The 23095-nt window shown below is 40.3% G+C and overlaps 1 protein-coding gene across 3 annotated transcripts in view; it reads right to left on the reverse strand.

Annotated features, from left to right (window-relative positions):
- Positions 1-23095, reverse strand: part of ZNF462 (zinc finger protein 462) — a 110968-nt gene that overhangs the window by 31845 nt on the left and 56028 nt on the right. For 2 of the 3 annotated variants that reach the window (XM_073636136.1, XM_073636137.1), the window contains exons 2-4: positions 9743-9994; positions 4182-9505; positions 331-504 (exon numbers count right to left, since the gene is read on the reverse strand). In XM_073636136.1, the coding sequence (XP_073492237.1) occupies positions 331-504; positions 4182-9505; positions 9743-9962 (5718 nt within the window). In that variant the 5' untranslated portion in view covers positions 9963-9994. The remainder of the gene's footprint in view (positions 1-330; positions 505-4181; positions 9506-9742; positions 9995-23095) is intronic. The other variant, XM_073636146.1, reaches the window with a different exon arrangement.

Genomic DNA, 23095 nt, shown 5'->3' on the forward strand with positions numbered 1-23095 from the left:
TATAGTTTATTAAACAAACCACCACCAGTGCATGTGTTGCATATCTCTATTCATAAAAGAACAGGTAGAAATGAAAAAATCGTTGACTAGGTAAATGCACCTACTTTCCTATTCTGTATTTGCAATATATGCACACTGTTGGGTGGACTGAGGACCAGTTTGAGGAGCTCCATATAAGCTATAGTCAACAAACATACTGATAAGAATTCAACTGTACAGATGCTGGCATTGTAGAATGTCAAAGCAGTATGTTGTTCCCACAAATGTCTATGCTATAAACAAAGTTGCTCCAGCATGTTCGGTCATTTTGCCAGGAGTCGCAGTTTGTACCTTTAATTCAGGTGGAAGTGGGTGAGCATTTCCATACTGGATGTGTTTGCGGAGATGGTTACAGATGGCTCGAAGAGTGGGATGGACTTCCACGCAGAATTTACATTTGTAGCCCACAACTACCTTTTCCTTTAATCCCTTTTTCACTGTCTCTTGACCACTTCCTGTCTGTAACTATAGCCAGAAAAATGCACAATTATCACAGCCAAATAAAAAGGAACATTGTTCACAAGTAGTAACTCAGGTCTACTCAGGTAATAGATCATCCAGAGAAATGGCCACTTTAGACTAGACTAACATTATTTACAGACATAATATTACTCTAAAATTCACAATGTAGTGTAAGAAAGGAATGCATTTTATAAAATAATTCAACAAACAAAAAGCATCTTCAAGTTCTCTTACAAATTGGTCAAATACAAATGTAATATTTTAAAATTTACAACTAAGCTCTGTAAGAAATACTCAAACATAATATAAATATATTATGCCAGAAAATGACATGACACTGATAGTTAAAATGCCCTTTTAAATAACTATTTTTTAACTATTTACTAAAATTCGGCCTTAAGGACTAATTTGAAACTAGTGCTACCAGTTAACAATCAGTACATTAAAAGATAAGAAAAATAATTTTTTTATACTTAAGGAGGTGCTAACGGAAACATAAAAAAGAGCTTAATGGAGGTCTCTGTTCTTTATTTTCAATTGAAGGGCAATGTTTACTGGATGACAACCAGACTTTTTACAGACCAATTCTTCAATATGGTGTCCCTGTCATGTATAGGCTTTGCTTTCTTTTTGCCATAAATCCATCTCAAAAACCATTTTAGTCTAAAACTGGATTTCCGTTACTCAAGTGACAAAATGTTAACTGCGCTTGCAATGCCCAAAACTTTTCTAAAATGACTGCTTAAAGAATGATGATAGATTAAGGTTACTCAAACCCTATACTTATCTGCTATGCATTCTCTGAGAGAAATCGAATATTAAAAACAAGGTTCCAAACAAGGCAGCACAATGACTCAGTCACACAATGGGATGTATCAAGCTCTACGAATAACCACAGGGATGTAGATCATAGTTGGACACAAAATCTTGATGCTTTATCATTTTGTTTTGAGATGAAGAGGCGTGTGAAAAAAATGTTGGATGAAAAGGTGATTTGTAACTTATCTCCCCATATGTGATCAGAAACGGAATACTTCTAATTTAAATATAATTTCAATAGAAAAGTAAACTATAGTGTCATGTTATCACACCAAAATAATCGATTATATGTAATGCTATTTAACACCTGGAAATTCTGTGAGGGACATTTATAAATATGTATGCTTATAACTAGTGTTAATACTTCGTAAACTAAATGATGACCATTCTAATTAATAGACAAAATATAACAGCTTTTATACATTATTCCTATGGAATGCTGCTCTATTTTTCTATTTTCTAATTTTTCTTTTAGATATATCAAATAAGACATAAGTTATAAAATACAGGACCCATTTATAAAATGTGTGGTTTCCTTTATTTAATACCTACCCTACTATAATCAGTTCACTGCACTGCCATTGTGCAGTGCTTTTTTTTTTAACTGCACATGTTGCAGTCTGAAGGCACAACAGTTAACTTTCAGGTCCAAACTGATGAATGATAACTTAAGAAAGGGTATGAATCATGTATTTATTCATATATATTTTGCACAAAAACTATGCAAACTGCACTTATTTTTTGAACATGAAAAAACAAACCCTGTAAACAATGTGCATTAAAAATGTACATTAGTACTCTCTAATGTGTGATCAAAAGATGTAATCAATGCTAGCATACCACTTCTAGCATTATCAACTGCATTTTTATTAGTACATCAAGGGTTCAGTAACATTTCAGGACACTGCAGGTTCTCTTTATCAAGGCCCTTTTACAGACTGACCATGCACGTTCAAAAACATTGTTACAATTTACCCATAAACTTTCATTTAAAGCAACTATAATTAAAATGGAACTCCAGGCACCACCTAACTAATCTAAAAATGCAACCCCACCCTTAACATCTATTATGACTAACCAATGTATGAAAGATCTGTATACTTACCTATTTTCAGCTTGCTCTGGTCACATAATCTCGCTCTTATGTGTCAGCCACCATGGCTTCAGAGGGGAGGAGGGAGAGCTACCAACAGATGGGCCATAGTTGGTCCATAGGTGAGATCACTGCTCTAGGCTTTACTAGACATTGTTGGAGCCCTCTCAACTCTCCCCTGCAGCCATGCTGGCTGACACAGTGGTGATCATGTAAATGGCCCGCAGCAACCTAAGAAGAGTTATGTATACAGATCTTTCTTACGCCAGTTAGTTAGTCAGAAGAGGTGTTAGGAGTAAGCATTTTTAAGATTAGGTTGGGTGGTGCCTGGAATTTCACTTTATTATAACAATAATTAGTTATAATGCCAATAACAGATCTTTCCAAAGAAGTAAAATACCTACCTCTCCCAGTGTCCACCTTGCTAAGACAGCTATAATCCAGAGAAACTGTCTGCTGAAGTGGAAATCGACTCCCCTGCTGTGCTCAGTGGTCCCTCACTCACCACTGAGCACAGCAGGGGACACAGAAAATTGACACTCCCAGAAGTGTAGATTTTTGCAGATACTTCAGCAGACATTTTCCCTGCATTAGAGAAACATTTGGTAATGTTGACAGTGGGAGAAGTATACCTTTTTTCTGAATAACAAAACAAAATATTTTAGGGTTATGCATATTACCATATATTGTCAATCTTTGTGAGACTATATAAACTCCACTTTTGTACTCTTCAGAGTATGTGTTTTATATATATTTATATACAGACACTTCAGTCTGGCTTGACATAGTTCTACTTTAGGGCATACATAAGTACCTACCTAGTCATGTTTGTTGAAAATGTAACATTTAGTTATTACTAAATCCTGAACTAATTTAGCAAATGTAACAAATATGTGCCAGCATTTATCTGAAAGAACATACTGTATTTTCCATAACTAATCATATACTCCCTTTCATTAATTCGAAGCTAGTTAGAAAATGAAAATGTTTTTTTTTCTCCATTCAGAAACTGATGAATGAGGTCGATTGTTGTAACTGGGTTTGTATTATCGTCAAGACTGTATTTTAAAGCGGACCTTGCAATAAAAACTGCAAGGTGCCTGTCATATATATCAGAGATGCCTCCCTCATCATAAACAGCAGCCAGCCTTAAAGTAAAAGAAACCTGCAGGGAAAAAAAGTTATTAGATATACACCCTACTTTCAGTTTTAGTTCACGGCTCGCATATGAGAGTGATACTTTCTGGCATAATGCCCTGAAGATGCTCCTGCACTGTGCTGGATCATCATATTACAAGATTTGGAATTGTCAGGATTCTTCTGCATCTCACTAGGATAGTGACATCACCACCTGCAGTATGAAGTTGGGGTAAGGCTAGTGTATGTACTAACATTTTTTCAATATATTTGCATTTAAACAAAAAAAAAAAAAAATAATAATATATATATAATTTTATATATATATGGGAGGTGCCCTGATATATTAAGTAGACCTTGCATTTTACCTAAAGGTCCATTTTCCTATGCCAATATCAGAGTGCCTAGGCAAAGCCGTGCAAACAGTTAAGAATAGATAAATCCAGTAACTATATAACATTACCCCAACACTGATTATGCAGTAAAGGTATTCAATGATAGCTTTTTTTTTTTCTAGCAGTTTGGTAGTACAGGTTTTGGTATTTTATCCAGTGAAAGGCTCAGAATATAATACTTACAAATATATAAGACAACAATATAATCAAAAGCATTAAATTGAGCAGTATCTTACCTTTTCCTGTTTGCCATCTGGAATTAAACTTTCAGCAGTTTTTTGCTTTTGTAACAGCTGCTTCCTCCTTTCTTGGCGTTTGGCACGTTTTTGGAAATCTTCAATGTGTATGTTTAAATGGAAGGTTAGCTCAGCGATACTGCTTAATTTGACATTGCAGTGTTTGCACTGATAAATGGTTGTATAGGAACGGGTACCTGTGGTACCCACAATGGAGAAGTCCCTCTTTATGTCTTTGCAGTGATGGTCTGTGTAGTGCATGCAGAGAAGTTCAGCTGTGCTAAAAGACAACTTAAAGCATTTGATACATCTAAATGGAAGCAATTCTTGTTCTTGGGTTTCCGAGTCCTCTGATGGTACATCGATTTCAGCTTTTTCTTCCAAACAGCTTAGGCTCTCATTTTCTTCACCATATACAAGTGTAAAATAACTACCAAGCTTACTAGCATGCTGTTTTTTGGGGAAAACTCCAGGATGCCTTTTTATATAATGTGATACAATCCCTTTTTTGCTATAAGACTGAAATGCACAAAGTGAACATTTTTTCTTCTCAATGGCCTTTTTCAAATCATCACTCATTTCAGAAGAATCTTCATTATCAGGGGTAGAAATTACAACTTTGTCTTGTATATCATCATTTACAGTTCTAGATGCGGCTAGACAATGTGTATAGTATGCATCTATGTCATGCCGTTTCTGGTAATGTGCAGCAAGACCTTTTCGAATAGGATTAGTATAAGAACAAAGTGCACATGTGAACAAATTATTTTTGCCTTCTGGTTGAGCTCGGACATTATTATGTTTTATACGATAGTGCCTTGCGATCCCTTTTCTGGTAGAGCAGAAATATTTACACAGCTGACATCTGAAGACAGTGTGTGGGTTAATGTTCTTGCGTGGTCTGAAGCCAGTAAGCCCAGTAACTTCCCCTGGTTCCAGAGTAACTACTGTGTGAGGAGGTATATGATCAGAGTAAATATCTGGATTGGGACTACAAGCTTCTTTCTCTGTTGTTTTAGAGAGCATGTTAGGTTCTGCTTGATGATGATATTTTTCATAATGAATTTTTAGTTTTTCAAGTGTACCATGGGTGTAGGGGCATAATTTACATCTGTAGGCACCATAACCCTGTTTAAATATTTTATTATTTTCTTCACTTTCATTTTGAGTTGATTCATTAGGTGGTTCTACATCGTGCACAAAATCTTCAGCTGTGACCTTTATTAAAGGATGCCGTTTTTGGTAGTGGGTAAGAACACCGTGAATACGTGTGTTAATGTATGGGCAATGTCTACATTTATACACTGCTCCTGGGTTAATGTCTACATCCTGTGCAAAATCAGCAGCTTTAACCTTCATGCCAGGATGCTTCTTACCATAGTGTGTTAGAAGGCCATGTAAATTGTTGTATTCAGATAAGCAGACTGCGCACTGATAAGGTGAAGAAGACTGGGAAGAGGACAGCTGTGCATTTTTTTCTTGCAGTAAACTGGAGTCATCTCCACTCTCCAAAAGCGGTTCTAGGTTTATGGAATCTTTATGGGTAGACGCAGTCTGTAATGACAATTCTTCGAAATGTGACCTTTGTACAGCTCCTTTCTCCTTTATGATGTCAAGAAGTACGGATTCATCTCCTTTCAACGCCCATGGATGGAAAGATTGATAGTGATTAGTGATATCCCATATAGAAGGAGCTTCAAAGTTACAGTCTCTGCAATTATAGGATTTGGTTTCAGGTGTTACTTGTGCAGGTGTAGGATCAGGTCCTGCGCACAACTTTGTTGCCATATAGGTATAATCCACATAGTGCTCGGGATGCCTCCTTTGGTAATGTTCAAGAAGACCGCTTGGCTCTGAATGAGAATAAATACACCATTCACAGTGATAACCTGCTTGAATAAATCCATCTAAGAAAGCCCATTTCAAAATTGAAGTCACTGTAGCCTTGAGAGTAGGATGATCTTTCTTCATATGTTTTCTCAGTGAATAAACATATGGTGTGGAAAATGAACACTGCCTACATTTGAGACTTCTAAGTTTTGTCTTTTCTGACTCTGTAATAGAAGGTGCATTTTGTGTACTAGTAGCTTTCTTTTGGCCTTGTTCACAAAGACTTCTTATTGCAGCTGTATGTTGCCTAACAGTATCTGCATTTACCTTGTAGTCTTTGTGCTTCTTTTGATAATGTATAAGAACTCCTTTGACGGTTTGATTTCCATAGTCACAATGTTGACAGAAAAACATCTCATTATCTTTGGGCTGACTTCTTTTTTTTGTGCTCTGCACTGAAACAGGTTGCGGTTTTCCTGGTGCATGGTGTTGGCCTTCTACATTTCTTAGCGACTCAGATGTTGGTGGTGCCTGTCGAATATACTTAGCAGTTACTTTAATTTCAGGATGCCTCTTTTGATAATGCACCAATACTCCAACAACAGAGCGGTTACTATATGAACAATGTTTGCAGTAATATAGCTCAACATTTACTTCTGGGTGGGAAGCCACATTGGTAATACTGGGAGTAACAGAAGCACCTCCATCAAATGCCAACTGAGAAATGGCTGTTCCACTATCCACAGGAACAACACGCATTGTTTTTTGAATCCTGAAATAAGATGCCTTCTCATCAGGATGCTTTTTCTGACAGTGAACTAAAACAGAATGCATGTTTGGACTTGCAAATCCACAAATGTCACAATCATAAACTACAACATTGTTAACAGAAGGACTCTTCTGGTTGTCATTCTCTGTAGCAAATGGCTTTGGGGTATTTTTAGTAAAGGATGTTGTAGAGTTATTGCCATGACTTGATGGAGTGGATGTCAACATGTTTTTTGGAGCAGAATTTAAGATTTCTCTTAACGTTTGCGACTCAGAATTAAGGTCTTCTGATTGGTCAACAACATAACTCGAAAATATCATAGCATTATTGATTTTTACAGTTGGATGCATTCTTTGGTAGTGTGGCATCAAGCTCCGAACATTAGGGCTTGTGTATGAACAAAAACGGCATTTATAAATCAGATCTGACTGGTCAAAATTGAGAACATTCATTGCTTCAGGATGGTGCTCTGTATAGTGCTGTTGCAAATCCTCAAAATTGTTATAGTCAATATAGCATTCAAGACATCTGTATACAGCACTGTGATCATTAGGATCCAAGATATACCTAAAACTGAACTTTATGTAGGGATGCATGCGTTGATAATGAGTACTAACACTTCGGGCAGATTTGTTGCTGAAATCACAGTGTTTGCAGTAATATAACCTTCCAGATTCATCATTGAAATCCAGATTTTCACCTAGTTGGTCACTCTCATAGAAACTGGACTGGTTTAAAGCAAGAGAAGAATTTTGTTCTTGGTCTTTCATACTAGCAGACTGGTAGTAATAATCCTCATCATCGTCTGATAATGTCAACTCAATTTCTGCACTATTGCCTCCAGAATAATTGTTCTGAATGTTTCTAAAGTTTGTGTTCTTTGGGGACATTCCAATATCTCTATTCCACATGTGTTGCATAGCATACTGATCTCCTGACTCTATCTGTTCTGATGGATCCTCCTCTTTGTCCAATTCTACTTCTATTTCCACTTCATTCTCCTCATCATCTTCATCGTCTTCCACATTAATAACTGCATCCTCCTTGTGTTTGCTTTGGTTGATCTTGCTCTGAAGATTGCTTGCAATTTCATCAATTCTAGTTCTTTTCTTCACAGGTGACAAGTCCAAAGGAAACTCACTTGATCCTTTCCGAGACGTCTTGGCTACAAAATTATTTTTGGAAGATAATCCTAAAATAGATGTTTGACTCTTTCTTACTGTGCTAGAGTCAGTCAAATCTGTTTCATCACCTTGCATTTGATGTACCAGATTACCACTACTATTTGGCAAGTTGTCACAGAATGAATGTTTATGTTGTTGGTGAACACGCAGACCTTTTAAAGTGGTTGTAGAATAATTGCACATAGTGCATTTGTATGGGTTCTGCTGAGAAGAGTCTGCTATGCTTCCAGGTTTTTTGCCATTTATACTGTTACTCTCATATGCTTCATTTAATGACGAAGACATGCTTTCACTAAGTGAATTAATGGGATCCCACTCTGATGATGTACCACCATGGCACTGCTTGTGTACACCAAGCTTGAGGGGACTTTTGCAAGAAAAGGGACATTCATCACATTTGTAAACAGGGGTTTTTCCAGACAAGTGGATATTTTCAATATGACGAGAGATACTTCGTCGATGCATTGTGAGAAATGGGCAAAATGGACATTGAAATCTGTTCATAAACCTTCTAAAGGGAATTCCCTTTGTCTCCAACAGTTTGTTGTTCTCAGATCCCAACAGTGGTTCTCCAGACATTCCAAGTTCCATTGAACCTAAACCATTTTCCCCATCAATGTCAATATAGTCATCATCTGAGCTTGAATCGTTAAAAAAACTGTTCTCATCCATATCCATCATCGAACTGGATCTTTCTGACATTTCATAGGGAGACCTTTCTGACATATTCAAAAGGCCAGGATTTGTGGCCAGCTTTGGTTGTTTCACTGGAACATGTGGCATTGACTGATATTTTGATGGATTACCACTTGGAAGATTACTCACAGGATTTCTATAGGCAGACATACTAGCATTAGCTGTATCATGTGTTGCCATGTTTAGAGGCATATAACTAGATCCAGGATTGGGTATTTGAGAACTTCTATTTTGTAGATCTGATATATTCAGTCCATCCTGTCTTAAACTTGATAGGATTTTGACCATTCCCCGGTGTTTCTTCATCATGTGATCACACCAACGCTCCCGCCGTGGCGTCTGGTAACTGCACCATTCACAGCAGAAGTTCCCTCTAGACTTCGTTAGAGGTTTTACCATAGATTCTAGAATGCTGCGTTCTACAACTTCAGCTGGTAGTTCTTTACATGTTTCTTGCATTGGCATTGATACAGGGGGGGTTTGGGAAACTGAAGTTGCTTGCATTTCTTTTAAGCTATTTTTGTGGTACATTTTCTGATGCTTAATTATTCTTGCCCTTCTTGGTGACTTGTATGTGCAAAACTGACAAGAGAAGACTTTGCCAAAACCATCATGTAGCATAATATTATAATTTACATTTCCAGGACCTCCAGGGCTCCCTCCTCCAGGTCCATGGACTTTTTTAGTATGCTCCACAAGGAGGTATTTAGATCTAAAATAGCGAATACAGAATTTGCACTGAAAAAACTTATTGGTTGGCTTAGAACTGCTGGCAGAAGGTTGACTATAGAATCCAAGGCCCTGACTGTAGTATGATCCAGTAGTTGCTTGTGGAGTAGTCTGATCTGAAAGAAATAAGGGAACAAGAAAAATTAGTTCTAAAATACATTCTCTATACAAAGCGCAATCTAAAACTGACATGAAAACAGGCAACCTCTTAGTTATTCTATTTATGATCAGACACCACTCTCATATGGAATAAGAAATGATTGGTCTGATGGGTAGTAGGCAACATGAGAAAATGTAGACTCACAGTGATCACTGGGGTAAACAAACGAATTCTCAAAATATATTTAACCCACCATGAGTTTCTTCTGTAGGCACAAATTCATCTTTCATAGAAGGAAACACAGCTTCTGACTGGCTGGTGGAATTCGTACCCACAGATCTAGCCTGACTAGAGCTTTCCTCAGTAACGTCTGTGGGCTGCAAAAATGCTGTATGAACATCTTGTATGTGAGCCTTTAGATCTTCATAGGATTGAGCTCTGAAGTCACAGCCATCACACTGAAGAACCTCCATGTTCTAATGTTATTTTTTTACATTAGGAAATTCTGAAAGAGAAAGAACATACAAACTTGTTATACATTGTGCAACAGGATCTGCAAAGTTATCTCACTGAAAATTTTAAACATTTGCAGGGCTATTAAGTGTAGTTTGGTTAAGTGGTGTATCCGCCTCTTGGTTGTAGTACACCAAAGACAATAGAGCAGAAAAAAAGTGATTGTTGCACATTGAATAATTGCCATTCAAACACATTATTTTAACTAAGACATGGGTGCTACTGAACTTTGTCTTCATTAAGAGGAAGTCAACATTCCAATAAGACAAAAAGAAAAAAAATGATACTCTTAATCTAGCAAAATACAGAAAATGTGGCACCATTGATACACATGGTAATGCCTGCCTGCTAATTAGGTGGGAATGGTAAGTAGTACAGTAAAATTGTTCCATCAACCTGTTGGAGCATACACACATGAACATAGTGACACTGACCAAAATTATTTCCAAATGATCATTACATAATTTAAATGAACCTAATCCAATGTAATTTAATTCAACCTATATCTCCAATATTTGGTGATTCTGGAATAACTTCCTAAATCAGTCTGGAAAATATCAGCCTTAATTGCTATTGGATAATAAAACATAACTTTGTACATCATCTCCCACTGACTAGGGAAAGATTGCCTAAAACTTACTAGACAGTGTATGTGCACGTTAAAAAAAATGTGTCAAAGAAAGAAACTCATAAGGCTGATTTACTAAAAGGACTTAAACACACAAAAGTGTGAACATTCATTTTAATTATCCAGTTATGTGCAAAAAAAAAGTAAATCAGACATTTTATTTTCACATGAATGGATATTTTTACATTGTGTGAACATTCCCAAGCCCTTTAGTAAATCAGCCCCCTTTTGTCTCTAACTATAGTCTCTTAGTTACACGTGTTAGGCGTGAATGATACAACACTTGCATTCTGCAGATGCATGCTTCAGCCTAAAGCCTAGTACACACGTGCTGAATGTCAGGTGGCATCGGCCGATTAAAGAGAAACCGTCTGACGTTCAACCTGTGTGCACTGCAGACAGTCCGACATATGTTGAAGGAGCACAATCGAAAAAAAGAGGTCTGCCGATTGGCTCCCAGCCAATGACTGAAATCGCTGACTGGAGTGTTCTGGCAAGTGGGGCAGTCCACCCTGTCAAAACACAATACCACAGCAGGGCAGATTGCTGTACTAACATCACATAGCTTGTACAGCGGCTCCTCCTGAGCTGTCAAGTTTTTTTTTCATTCAGCCCTGGTTGATAAAAAAAAAAAATGAGTGTACCAGGCTTAAGTCAATTGTTTTATTTAGCCTCTCCCAAAAAAAATGTGTGTACCAGGCTTAAGTCAATTGTTTTATTTATCCTCTCCCAGTGCTGTGTGGATGAAACCACCCATCATATCAGAAGAGGTGCAAGCTCTCACCAACTCTTTCTGGTCTTAAACCAGGTCGCCTGGATACAATGCATGTAATCCAGTAATCAGAGGCAGAAGTGGATATGATATTCCTCACAGGCCATAAAAACACCCCCCCCCCCCCCCCCAAAAAAAAAAAAAAAAAAAAAAAAAACAGGGTATCCCAGGTACCTTCACAAGTGCAGAAGTGCTTTGCAATTATACACTAAAGTTACAATTTTTTAATTAGGCTTTGCCACATTCAACTATACTAATGAATCCCTGTTAGCTAGCCAAACTCGATTTTAATTAAAGGTCCACAAATCAATGAGCAACAAAGCTTAAAAGCTATGTTCACTTTTTTAAGAAAATTGCCTATGCAGTCAAGGGGCCCCAGTAGGTAAAAAAAAAAACTATGCAGCTTTGATAAATGATTTTTTTTTTTGCCAAGTCTGTAGGCTGTGTGTGCTCCCAACCCTGAAGCCTGGATAAAAAACTTCAATGGTTAGAACTCTCTCATCCTGCCTTCTTGCGAGTATGTTCCAGCATTATTATAGCCCTATCTATCAGTCAGGGCTCTTTGTCTGCTATCTGATTAATCAGTGTAAGCAATCATTAAGACCAGCACCCCCTAGTACCACAGGAGAGAGCACCACCCTGTTCTTTTTTTGGGCTGTACATGTGCAGGATATATCTTTTTCTATTGCAGCTGCTGAACTTATAGGCGACAGGAGAGAAAAAACACAAAAACAGCTTTCAAAGGATATAATAAAACAGAGATAAAAAAACATAATTGCAATTAATCTGGTATGTTTGGCTGAAATTTGCTTTGTTTCATCTAAACCCACAGCTTGTCTTTATTTTACCTCCTGTAGATCTTTGCGGTGGATACAAATTGCCAAAAACGTCAGGCTCTGAGTTTTCTGAACACAGGGCTGGATTGTGTGATAAAGGTTGATATCTGCTGTAGATCAAATTACAAAACATGAAACCCCACCCCATGGCTCTCCAGCACAGTCCATTACATAGCAAAGCCCTTTTATACCCAAAAAGCAGATGACTTCTGCTTTCAAGGCTCCATGCAAAAGAAGCAGTTCATCCAGTTTTTTTCAACCTCTACCCTTCCCCCAGCTTAGACCTTTCTTCCCAGATAAAGAACGCACTGCTCTGTTAAATAGCTCCAGTACATTTTTTAGAGAGAGAAGACAAGGCTTTACAGAAGCTGGAAAGCTCACCTGCTTTAGAAGCAGCCATTTTAACACAGTGAATAACAAACATGTAGCCTAAACATAACATGGCTCACAAGACATCTTCCTCTGCTCAAAACACACAACCCATGCAAAAAAATATCTAGCAATAAAACATAACCCTGGTTCTAAAAAGGAACATGTGCCCCTTTTGCTACAGAACAAAAAGCAAGGATTAGTAGAAAACATTGCATGAGCTTGCAACAAAGATTTTAGGTCAGACTAAAAACTAGTCTTTTCTGCACCCTTTATAAGTAGGTATACCAAGAAAGAAAGAAACCACCAGATCAAAAGGTACATAAAAATAGGTCATATGAAAATAACTCCAATTCTCATGGTAGTTGTCTTCTTTCTGCAGAAGGACATCTAACCGCTTGCTAGATTCCAAAGTCTAAGAGCCGGTTCACACTGGGACGACTTGTCAGGGACCTAGCCGCCTGAAAAGTCGCGTCCCGTTCTGTACAATGGAACCGTTTTAATAGGAGCGACGCAAGTCGCTCCGACTTAGAAAAAGGTTCTTGTGCTACTTTGGGGGCGACTTGAGGCGACTTGCATTGACTTCTATATAGAAGTCCTTTGCAAGTCGCCACTGCTGTTGTGTGCAGGTCACCTGAGGCAGTCGCGCTGCAAGTCGTGCTGCCTCAGTGTGAACTGGCTCTTACACTTCATGTCCACTAGCAGCTCCTAAACTTGAGTTTAGGAGCTTTTGGCATTTTTTTGCCAAAGCTCCTAACCTAAACTCAACTCCATAAAAGGCTACACTATGTTACTGAAAGTATTGGGACACCTGCCTTTACACGCACATGAAATTTCATGGCATCCCAGTCTTATGCCGCGTACACACGGTCGGACTTTTCGTCTACAAAAGTCCGACAGCCTGTCCGACAGACTTCCGGCGGACTTCCGGCGGACTTTCGGCGGACTTGCAGCAGACTTTCTAACGAACGGACTTGCCTACACACGACCACACAAAAGTCCGACGGATTCGTACGTGATGACGTACACCGGACTAAAATAAGGAAGTTCATAGCCAGTAGCCAATAGCTGCCCTAGCATGGGTTTTTGTCCGTCGGACTAGCACACAGACGAGCGGATTTCGGGGTCCGTCGTAGTTACGACGTAAAGATTTGAAGCATGTTTCAAATCTAAAGTCCGTCGGATTTGAGGCTGAAAAAGTCTGCTGAAAGTCCGGAGAAGCCCACACACGATCGGATTACCAGCCAGCTTTAGTCCGTCGGCGTCCGTTGGACTTTTGTAGATGAAAAGTCCGACCGTGTGTACGCGGCATTAGTCTTTAGGGTTCAATATTGAGCTGGCCCACTCTTTGCAGCTATAACAGCTTCATCTCTTCTTGGAAGGCTGTCCACAGGGTTTAGGAGTGTGTCTAAGGGATCGATTGACCATTCTTCCAGAAGCACATTTGTGAGGGCAGGCACTGATGTGGACGAGAAGGCCTGGCTCGCAGTCTCCGCTCTAATTGTCCCAAAGGTGTTCTATCGGGTTGAGGTCAGGACTCAAGTTCTTCCACCTCAAACTCACTCATCCATGTTCTTATGGACCTTGCTTTGTGTACTGGTGTGCAGTCATGTTGAAACAGGAAGGGCCATCCCCAAACTGTTCCGACAAAGTTGAGAGCATGAAATTGTCCAAAATGTCTTTGTATGCTGACGCATTAAGATTTCCCTTCACAGTAACTAAGGGGTCAAGCCCAACCCCTGAAAAACAGTCCCACACCATAATCCCCCCTCCACCAAATGGTTTGGACCAGTGCACAAAGCAACATCCATAAAGACATGGATGAGCGAGTTTGGTTTGGAGGAACTTTACTAGCCGCCTGAAAAGTCGCGTCCCGTTCTGTACAATGGAACCGTTTTAATAGGACCTGACCTCAACCCAATAGAAAACCTTTGGGAAGAATTGGCCTGGCCTGCACAGAGTCCTGACCTCAACCCAATAGAAAACCTTTGGGAAGAATTAGAGGGCAGACTGCAAGCCAGGTCTTCTCATCCAACATCAGTGCCTGCCTCACAAATACACTTCTGGAAGAATGGTCAAACATTCCCATAGACACACAAAACCTTGTGGACAGCCTTCCCAGAAGAGTTGAAGCGGTTATAGCTGCAAAGGGTGGGCCAACTCTATCTCAAGCCATGCGGACTAAGACTGGGATGCTATTAAAGTTGATGTAAAGTCAGGCATCACAATACTTTTGGTAAAATAGTGTATGTGTCAATGTATACATAGGCTTTTAGCAGAGTTTAGGAGCTGCTGCGGTTAGGCGAGGTTCAACTCCCCTCTCCTGAACATGGAAGAATCGCGTTCAGGATAGGAACATCTTAACTGCCAGCCGTGGGAAAACGCAAAACGCAGCAAAACCGTGGCAAGATTTTGTGTTTTCCCGCGACCGCAGTAAATGGCGGCCAAGAGTACATGAAGCCTAAGTCTTGTTATCACCAGCCAAATCTGCAAACCCCTTCAACACAAACGTTGCTGCCTGCTCTCTCTAAACAAGGTTCTTCTAAAGCTCCATTGTACAGCTCTAAAGCTGGTCATACACTACCTTACAAATATCATTTAAAAGTACTTCAAAATTTTGTTGGTCTTTAAAGCGGTAGTTTTTTTTTTTTTTTGCAACCTGCAAGCCAATGTCATTATGTGCTAGTATGCATTGCGTACTAGCACATTACAGTATCTCACAAAAGTGAGTACACCCCTCACATTTTTGTAACTATTTTATATATCTTTTCATGTGACAACACTGAAAAAATTACACTTTGCTACAATGTAAAGTAGTGAGTGCACAGCTTGTATAACAGTAAATTTGCTGTCCCCTCAAAATAACGTAACACAGCCATTAATGTCTAAACCACTGGCAACAAAAGTGAGTACACCCCTAAGAGAAAATGTCCAAACTGGGCCCAAAGTGTCAATATTGTGTGTGGCCACCATTATATTCCAGCACTGCCTTAACCCTCTTGGGCATGGAGTTCACCAGAGCTTCACAGGTTGCCACTGGAGTCCTCTTCTACTCCTCCATGATGACATACCGAAGCTGGTGATGTTAGAGACCTTGCGCTCCTCCACCTTTCGTTTGAGCGGTATAGGGTTTAGGTCTGGAGACATGCTTGGCCAGTCCACCACCTTTACCCTCAACTTCTTTAGCAAGGCAATGGTCGTCTTGGAGGTGTGTTTGGGGTCGTTATGTTGGAATACTGCCCAGTGGTCCAGTCCCTAAAGGGAGGGATCAGTATGTCACAATACATGTTGCCATTCATGGTTCCCTCAATGAACTGTAGCTCTCAGTGCTGGCAGCAATCATGCAGCCCCAGATTATGACACTCCCACCACTATAATTGACTGTAGGCAAGACACACTTGTCTTTGTACTCCTCAGCTGGTTGCTGCCACACACGCTTGACACCATCTGAACCAAATAAGTTTATCTTGGTCTCATCAGACCACAGGACATGGTTCCAATAATCCATGGAACCGTGTGGCGTATGGTCTGAGCACTGACAGGCTGACCCCCCCACCCCTTCAACCTCTGCACCAATGCAGTCAGCACTCATACGTCTATTTCCCAAAGACAACCTCTGGATATGACGCTGAGCATGTGCACTCAATTTCTTTGGTCGACCATGGCAAGGCCTGTTCTGAGTGGAACCTGTTCTATTAAATTGCTGTATGGTCTTGGCCACCATGCTGTAGCTCAGTTTCAGGGTCTTGGCAATCTTCTTATAGCCTAGGCCATCTTCATGTAGAGCAAGAATTATTTTTTTGAGATCCTCAGAGAGTTCTTTGCCATGAGGTGCCATGTTGAAATTCCGGTTACCAGTATGACAGAGTGAGAGTGATAACACCAAATTTAAACACACCTGCTCCCAATCTGAAACCTTGTAACACTAACAAGTCACATGACACCGTGGAGCGCAAATTGGGCCCAATTTGGACATTCTTACTTAAGGGTGTACTCACTTTTGTTGCCAGCGGTTTAGACATTAATGGCTGTGTGTTGAGTTATTTTGAGGGGACAGTATGCACTGTTAAGCAGGCCATAGACAAGAGCGAATTTCTGCAACCCATGGTTGCAGGAAAGAAAATCGCTGTTGCCCCATCAACACTGTCAGTGTAGATGGAGTAATCCCTCCCGTGGAGCCATTGTGTTTCTCCTGCCAGGAGAACACAGTTATTGCTAGCAGCTATAACAGTCGCTAGCAATAATGTAAAATCAGGTAGGTTTGTTGTACCCAAGCTAATGGATTGATTAACTTGGGTACATTTAGCCTGTCCATACATGGCTGAATCAGCCGAGATTCAAACCATCTATGGGCGGCTTTAGAAATTCATTCCAAATTAATTTTCCATCCTACTACTTTGAATTTTCTCATAATTGAGGTCAAAAGCAAACATTGATTTACCCCACTAATAATTGTTGGTCCCCACTTAACTTCACAGAGAGAGAACACATTTTGCAGAGCAGAATGAGCAAAAAAATGGCAGAACGCAGACATATAAAGCTGGTGGAGACTTACCACCTAAATGTCTTACAGCTGTATTTGCATCCAAAACGGGTTGGTTCCACCAAGTACTGACTTGGAGGTGAAGATTTATGCAACCAACAAACGCCTGCTGTCTTTTCTTTGATCAATTTTTATGTCACTTGAAAGTATTTTGCTTTTTCAAAGTGTTAAGAACGTTGCATAGATCAAATGATAAACAATCTTTATCCCAGGTTGTAATGTTATAAAAATGTGGGAAAAGTCCAAGGTGCTGCATACTTCCGCAAAACACTGTAAATGTTTATGGAGTTCTTTACTGTACATTCCCTCATTTGATATCTCCTGCATGCAGCAGTTCCTGGGTGCAATGTTTACAAGTGTCCATCATAGACGCTAGACGAACCCTGGGTGCTTTTCTAGTATTTTACATTCATTCAGTCAGGTATCACTAAAATTTGGATGTGTACTGCCCAGAAAACAACAGTTTCTTTAGTGTACAGTTGTCCACTATGTGTCTGGGACCCGATAATAGCACTTTCAAAAAGTACTGACTGCATCTTTGGTGTGCTTTGAAAAAAGCACCAAAACCCCCTATCTAATAGAATAATATGGGAAAGCATGGGTAATCTGCATGAAAACCACAGTACACAGGGGCAGTGTGAAAGGAGCATCAAGAGCGCTCACAAACAAGCAAAAACAGAGTACAATCCCTACAAGGGCACAATAAAAGGGTAATTTCAAAAGGCTTTGTCCAATAAAACCTATGTGCGGACTAATTATCTATTGGCAAATAGAATGCTTAACAATTCAAGCATTTCTCATTTAGAGAAAAAAAAGTATGCATATGGTTTCCTCAACCTTGTAACAACCATAGCATTTGGATATTGTTTTTTTAAAAAGGAACTTCGATTTCAACTTACATAGGCATGACGGTTCTAGAAAATAAATAACTGACAAAATTAAAGTCCAAGTAGAGCAGCAAGTGTTACAAATAAAGGATGTGGCTTGTATTTTGCAAACAGTTTGCTGAAAGCTGGTTTCCTGTCCTCAGTGGACCAACAGAAATCCTTTTTGTGGCACTCTGCAGCTCCATCCTGATAAAATATTAGAATAACCATGGAACTTCTATGTAATGCCTATATATATATAAATATTTCTAAATAATAAATCAATATAAAAGAATATATTCAACCTTTTTTATTTGGCAAAAAGATGACAAACAGCTAATTGGTAAGATTTCTAGAACAGGAACACAAAAGCAAAATGTGGATGCCAAAGTATGCCATTAATTTCATAGCTATAGAAGTCAGATGAAAGCTGCGCACAATTCCAGTGAAACTGACTGTAAGATACAAGTACAAAATATCATGTAAAATATTCCTAGTGCCCATATTTTCAGGGTAATCAAATAAACATGGGTATTCTTCATAGCTTCTTTAAAATTTTTCTTCCTTGCAAAAATGTAAATAATAAGCAGTACTGAACAACTAAAGCTGTGTACACACGGGCGGACTTTTCAGCATCAAATGTCCGACGGTCTTTCCACCGGACTTACGGACAACCGGATTTGCCCACACCCGAACGGACTAAAGTCCGTTCGAAAGTCCATTGGTATGAACGTCATGACGTACGAAGGGACTAGAATAGGGAAGTTCATAGCCAGTAGCCAATAGCTGCCCTTGCGTCCTTTTTTGTCCGTCGGACTAGCATACAGACGAACAGATTTTTCGACCATCGGAAAGATTTGAAACATGTTCCAAATCTAAAGTCCGTCTGATTTTGGACAGAAAAAGTCAGCTGAAGGTCCGATGAAGCCCACGCACGGTCGAATTGTTCGACGGATTTGTTCCGTCAGACCAGTCCGGTCGAAAAGTCTGCCCATGTGTACACCGCATTATAGATCAAGGTGTGGATTAAAATGAATTCACCATAAGGGCTTGTTTACACTTGTGATTGGGAAAAGTGATAAAAACAGGCAGTTGAGCCACATTTTGACGGCTTCTTTCCCCTCTCCCAACTGCCCTCCTAAAGCTGCAAAGGCAGCTGGACAGGGTTGTACATGTGCCTCGCCTGCAATGCAATGCTTCAGAACCGTGGCAAAAATGATACCTCCTGTCACATTCGGCAAATCCATTCAAGTGAGTGAGGCTGGGATGAAACTGCGTGTAATGAACAGGGTTGTGGCATGGTAATGTGGCATTTATAGGGATAAAACAGGTGGTGAGTAGGAGACATATTGCCTTGTCACTACAAGAGAAAAAGACAAGGGAGAGGCGCCACCTAAATGCCCCAACGCTACTATCTACAGCTCCCTGGATTGCAGTATTGGAGTCTGCAGGACAGGATAAGCAGCGGATGTTATTCTTACAAACAATAAGCTTTATGAAACTACACATCCAGTGAGTGTTCTTATGAGACTGTAGGCCACACTCACACCACAATTACCTTACCCAACCACCATAATTATAATAAAGAGATCAAGAAGTTATGGCAAATAATGGCCGCCAAACTTTTATTGGATTAAAGCTTTATCAAAATTTGACAAGATTCAAACTTTATTATTCCAGAACCATATTCAACATAACATAAATACAATCGCTCAGTTATTAGAACCCAAGCAAAATAATACAACTTATATCAGAATATAAACGTTCCCCCCCAGATATCCAGGGTGACCCTTCCACATAGAAGTGCACACGACTTGGGCGGGAGGGCAGGAGTTCTTCATCCGGACAGGTCAAAGAGGAAGTCCCAGCCTCTGCAGCCTCTTATATGCATATCCCTGGGATTCCAGAAATTTCAGGGTGTTCCCACTGCATCCCAATGGAACAGCTCATTAGCATTTAAAGCGACAGTAAATGCTGGAGATGCCGTGAAAAGTATGCAGCAATTGGCCACAAGCTGCTGAATCACATGGCCAGATGAATAAGAAATCATCAAGGTAATGGATTACAATATCCATACTGATTCACCACAAAGCACCCATTGCAAAAACGTAGAAAAGGGTCTCAAAATTGGCACAAGACACCGAACAACCCATTGGGAGACTTTTATAAAAAAAAAAATAACACCCCTCAAAGTAAAAACCCAAAGAGTTAAAAGCCAAGGGTGAGATTGGCAATAGCCGAAAAGCCGATTTGATATCGGCTTTGGCCAGCAGGGCCCCCGGGCCAAACGAACGGATCTTGCCAACCGCGTCCTCAAAAGTTGAATATGAAACTGAGCACAAAGCACCATCCAGCTCATCATTCAGGGATTCACCCTTAGGGAACGACAGGTGATGGATTATGGAACAACTTTCAAAGAGGAGATGCGAAAATTATGAAAAGGAGGTGACTGGAAAGGACCTTCCACCTGCCCCTCTGCTATTTCTTTGTAAATTTTTACTCCTTTCTCCTGAAAAAGAAGGTAAAGGAAAAACATTAGCAAAACCCTCAATGAGAAATTGAGCTTTCTCACTGTCTGGGTACCGTTCCAACCAGGGCCACATTTTTTCAAGCCTCACTGGCATGCAGGCTTTTAGGAAAAATATCTCTTTGCATTTGACTGGTCCCTGCTCCGGCGTTTTTCTTAAAGCATTTTATCACTGGGTGCGCCCCAGAACAGTAAGCACATTCATGCTTATACTTACACGAAGCACCCCAATGACATTGACTTTCATTGAAAGCAAAACAGTAGCCCTTTCTGTAAACCAAGCTCAAGGAGTTAGCTGTAGGCTAACTTGTTTAGGAGGCAGTATCAGATTTAGCCACAGTCCCACAACCTTCATTCCCCACATAGGAGCGGGGTGAATGGAAAGTTTCTGCTGGAAAGATTCAACTGGTACATTCTGACTTGCTTCCTCCCACGCCTCTACAGGCTCAAGCCCTTGCTGCATATGCCTGGAGCCATTCTCACTGCTTCTCTTCATTATTCCAGTCTGTCAGCAGAGCGGGTCTGTCAGTGTTTACACAAGCAGGTGGTGAAGGCTGCCGCCCTCTCGGTTCACTTGCTGCTGGGCGCCTAGCTCCACCTCTTCTACCCTCTCCTGGCAGGGGACGGAGAATATGTCCACCTCTTCTTGCTGGCACGGCGACTCCGCCCAGCCACTCCTCCGGCTTCCTCAGTTCCCCTGCTTGGCACTTGTCACTCCGGCGGTATACTGCACCTTAGTCCCCTTCTCTGCCCGCCGCGCTCCTCCTCTTGACCAAGCTGCCTCCCCTCTTCCTCTGCGTCCATCTCCGAACTCCTGTCTCCTACCTCAGGCATGCTTGTCTCTTCACCCGACACCAGTGCCAGGCACCTGCGCAGCCACTCGTCGCCCCCCTCTTCACTCGCCTTCTCCAAGACCCAGTGGACCACAGGTAAGAATAAATCTGCACAGAGAACTCACTGGGTCAGATAGTTCTTCAGCTGGACGGGTCAAAGAGGAAGTCCCAGCCTCTGCAGCCCCTTATATGCATATCCCTGGAATTTTAAAAATTTCCGGGTGTTCCCATTGGATCCCAATGGAACAGCTCATTAGCATTTAAAGTGACAGTACTCCGTATACCACTGCCTATACTTATAATAGAAGCAATCATTAATATTACAAAATAGGGCTGGGAAGGCCACAATCTCAAGAAAGGGGGGACCAATTAGTGCCCCCCTTTTATCAATCTCTTGCAAATAAATTGCTTGCTTTTAATACTGCACTTAGGTGGCGCATCTTCCTTGTTTTTTGTTTTTTCCCTTGCATTTTCTTACGCAGAGCTAGCCAAACTCTGAGGATGGCCGCAGAATAGTTTTTATGGACTGTTTTGAACCCTATGGACATTTTAATTTCCCAGTACCTTGGAGTGGGTTGCATGCAAAATGGACACTGACAAAATATAATCAGCGTAATAGTAAAACTTAGTGCAAATTAAATATACTCAGTGCAACACAGTATTATGCAAATTAAATGTCAATAGCCTTCAGCTAGGCTTATCGTTATTACTGCCGACACCTCTCAGAGTGTATTCACATGTGACTCTCAAATCAATACTAATAAACAAAACTAGTGTAGCGCAACCAATATGAAACACAATTAAAAATGAAAGTCCCAATAATGTGAACGTTCCCCCATTGTGCAACGCTAGGTGATAGTTCATAGAATGAATGATTCATAATATCCAGTGACTTCAGTGACCACCACCTCTAGCTGGAATGCCTGCTCACCTCCAGATATCAACCCAACTACAGAGTCCCAAATGCCTGATAGTATGTCTCTCAGAATGCCACGTGGAAAGAAATCATTCTCCTGGCGTCCCTGGACCACGTTGACCTCCTCCTGGGATCTCAATCAACCGTGTGTGGCCATAGAATGACAAGGGGAAACCATAGTGGTGCCACCTGCTGAAGAAGCTCATCATAGAGCGTAACGCGTACAGGTATGAGGTGCCACCATTCAGGACGTTTTCTTTCATTTTTATATCAACGTGGAGAGTTGATGATATGCATGTTTTTTACATACCTATGTGAGTATTTTTATTCCTGTGTATAGTTTTAATAAATATTTGAATTAGAGAGCACTATGGTTTCCCCTTGTCCTTCTATGGCCACACACGATTGATCGAGATCCCAGGAGGAGGTCAGCGTGGTCCAGGAACTCCAGGAGGAGGATGATTTTTTTCTCCGTGGCATTCTGAGAGATATACTATCAGACGTTTGAGTCTCTGTAGTGGGGTCAATATCTGAAGGTGAGCAGGCATTCCATCTAGAGGTGGTGGTCACTGAAGTCACTGGATATTATGAATCAATAATTCTATGAACTATCGCACAACGGAGGAATATTCACATTATCGTGACTTTAATTTTTGATTGTGTTTCATATTGGTTGCGCTACACTAGTTTTGTTTATTACTATACAAATCAATGACAGGTGTTGTGGCTGTTAACATGTAACCTCACATCGTGCGCTTACATGCTGTTAAAGATAGATGAGCCACCCTGGATGCAAGAGCAAA

Source organism: Aquarana catesbeiana, linkage group LG01 (assembly GCF_042186555.1).
Source record: "Aquarana catesbeiana isolate 2022-GZ linkage group LG01, ASM4218655v1, whole genome shotgun sequence".
NCBI classification, from domain to species: Eukaryota; Metazoa; Chordata; class Amphibia; order Anura; family Ranidae; genus Aquarana; species Aquarana catesbeiana.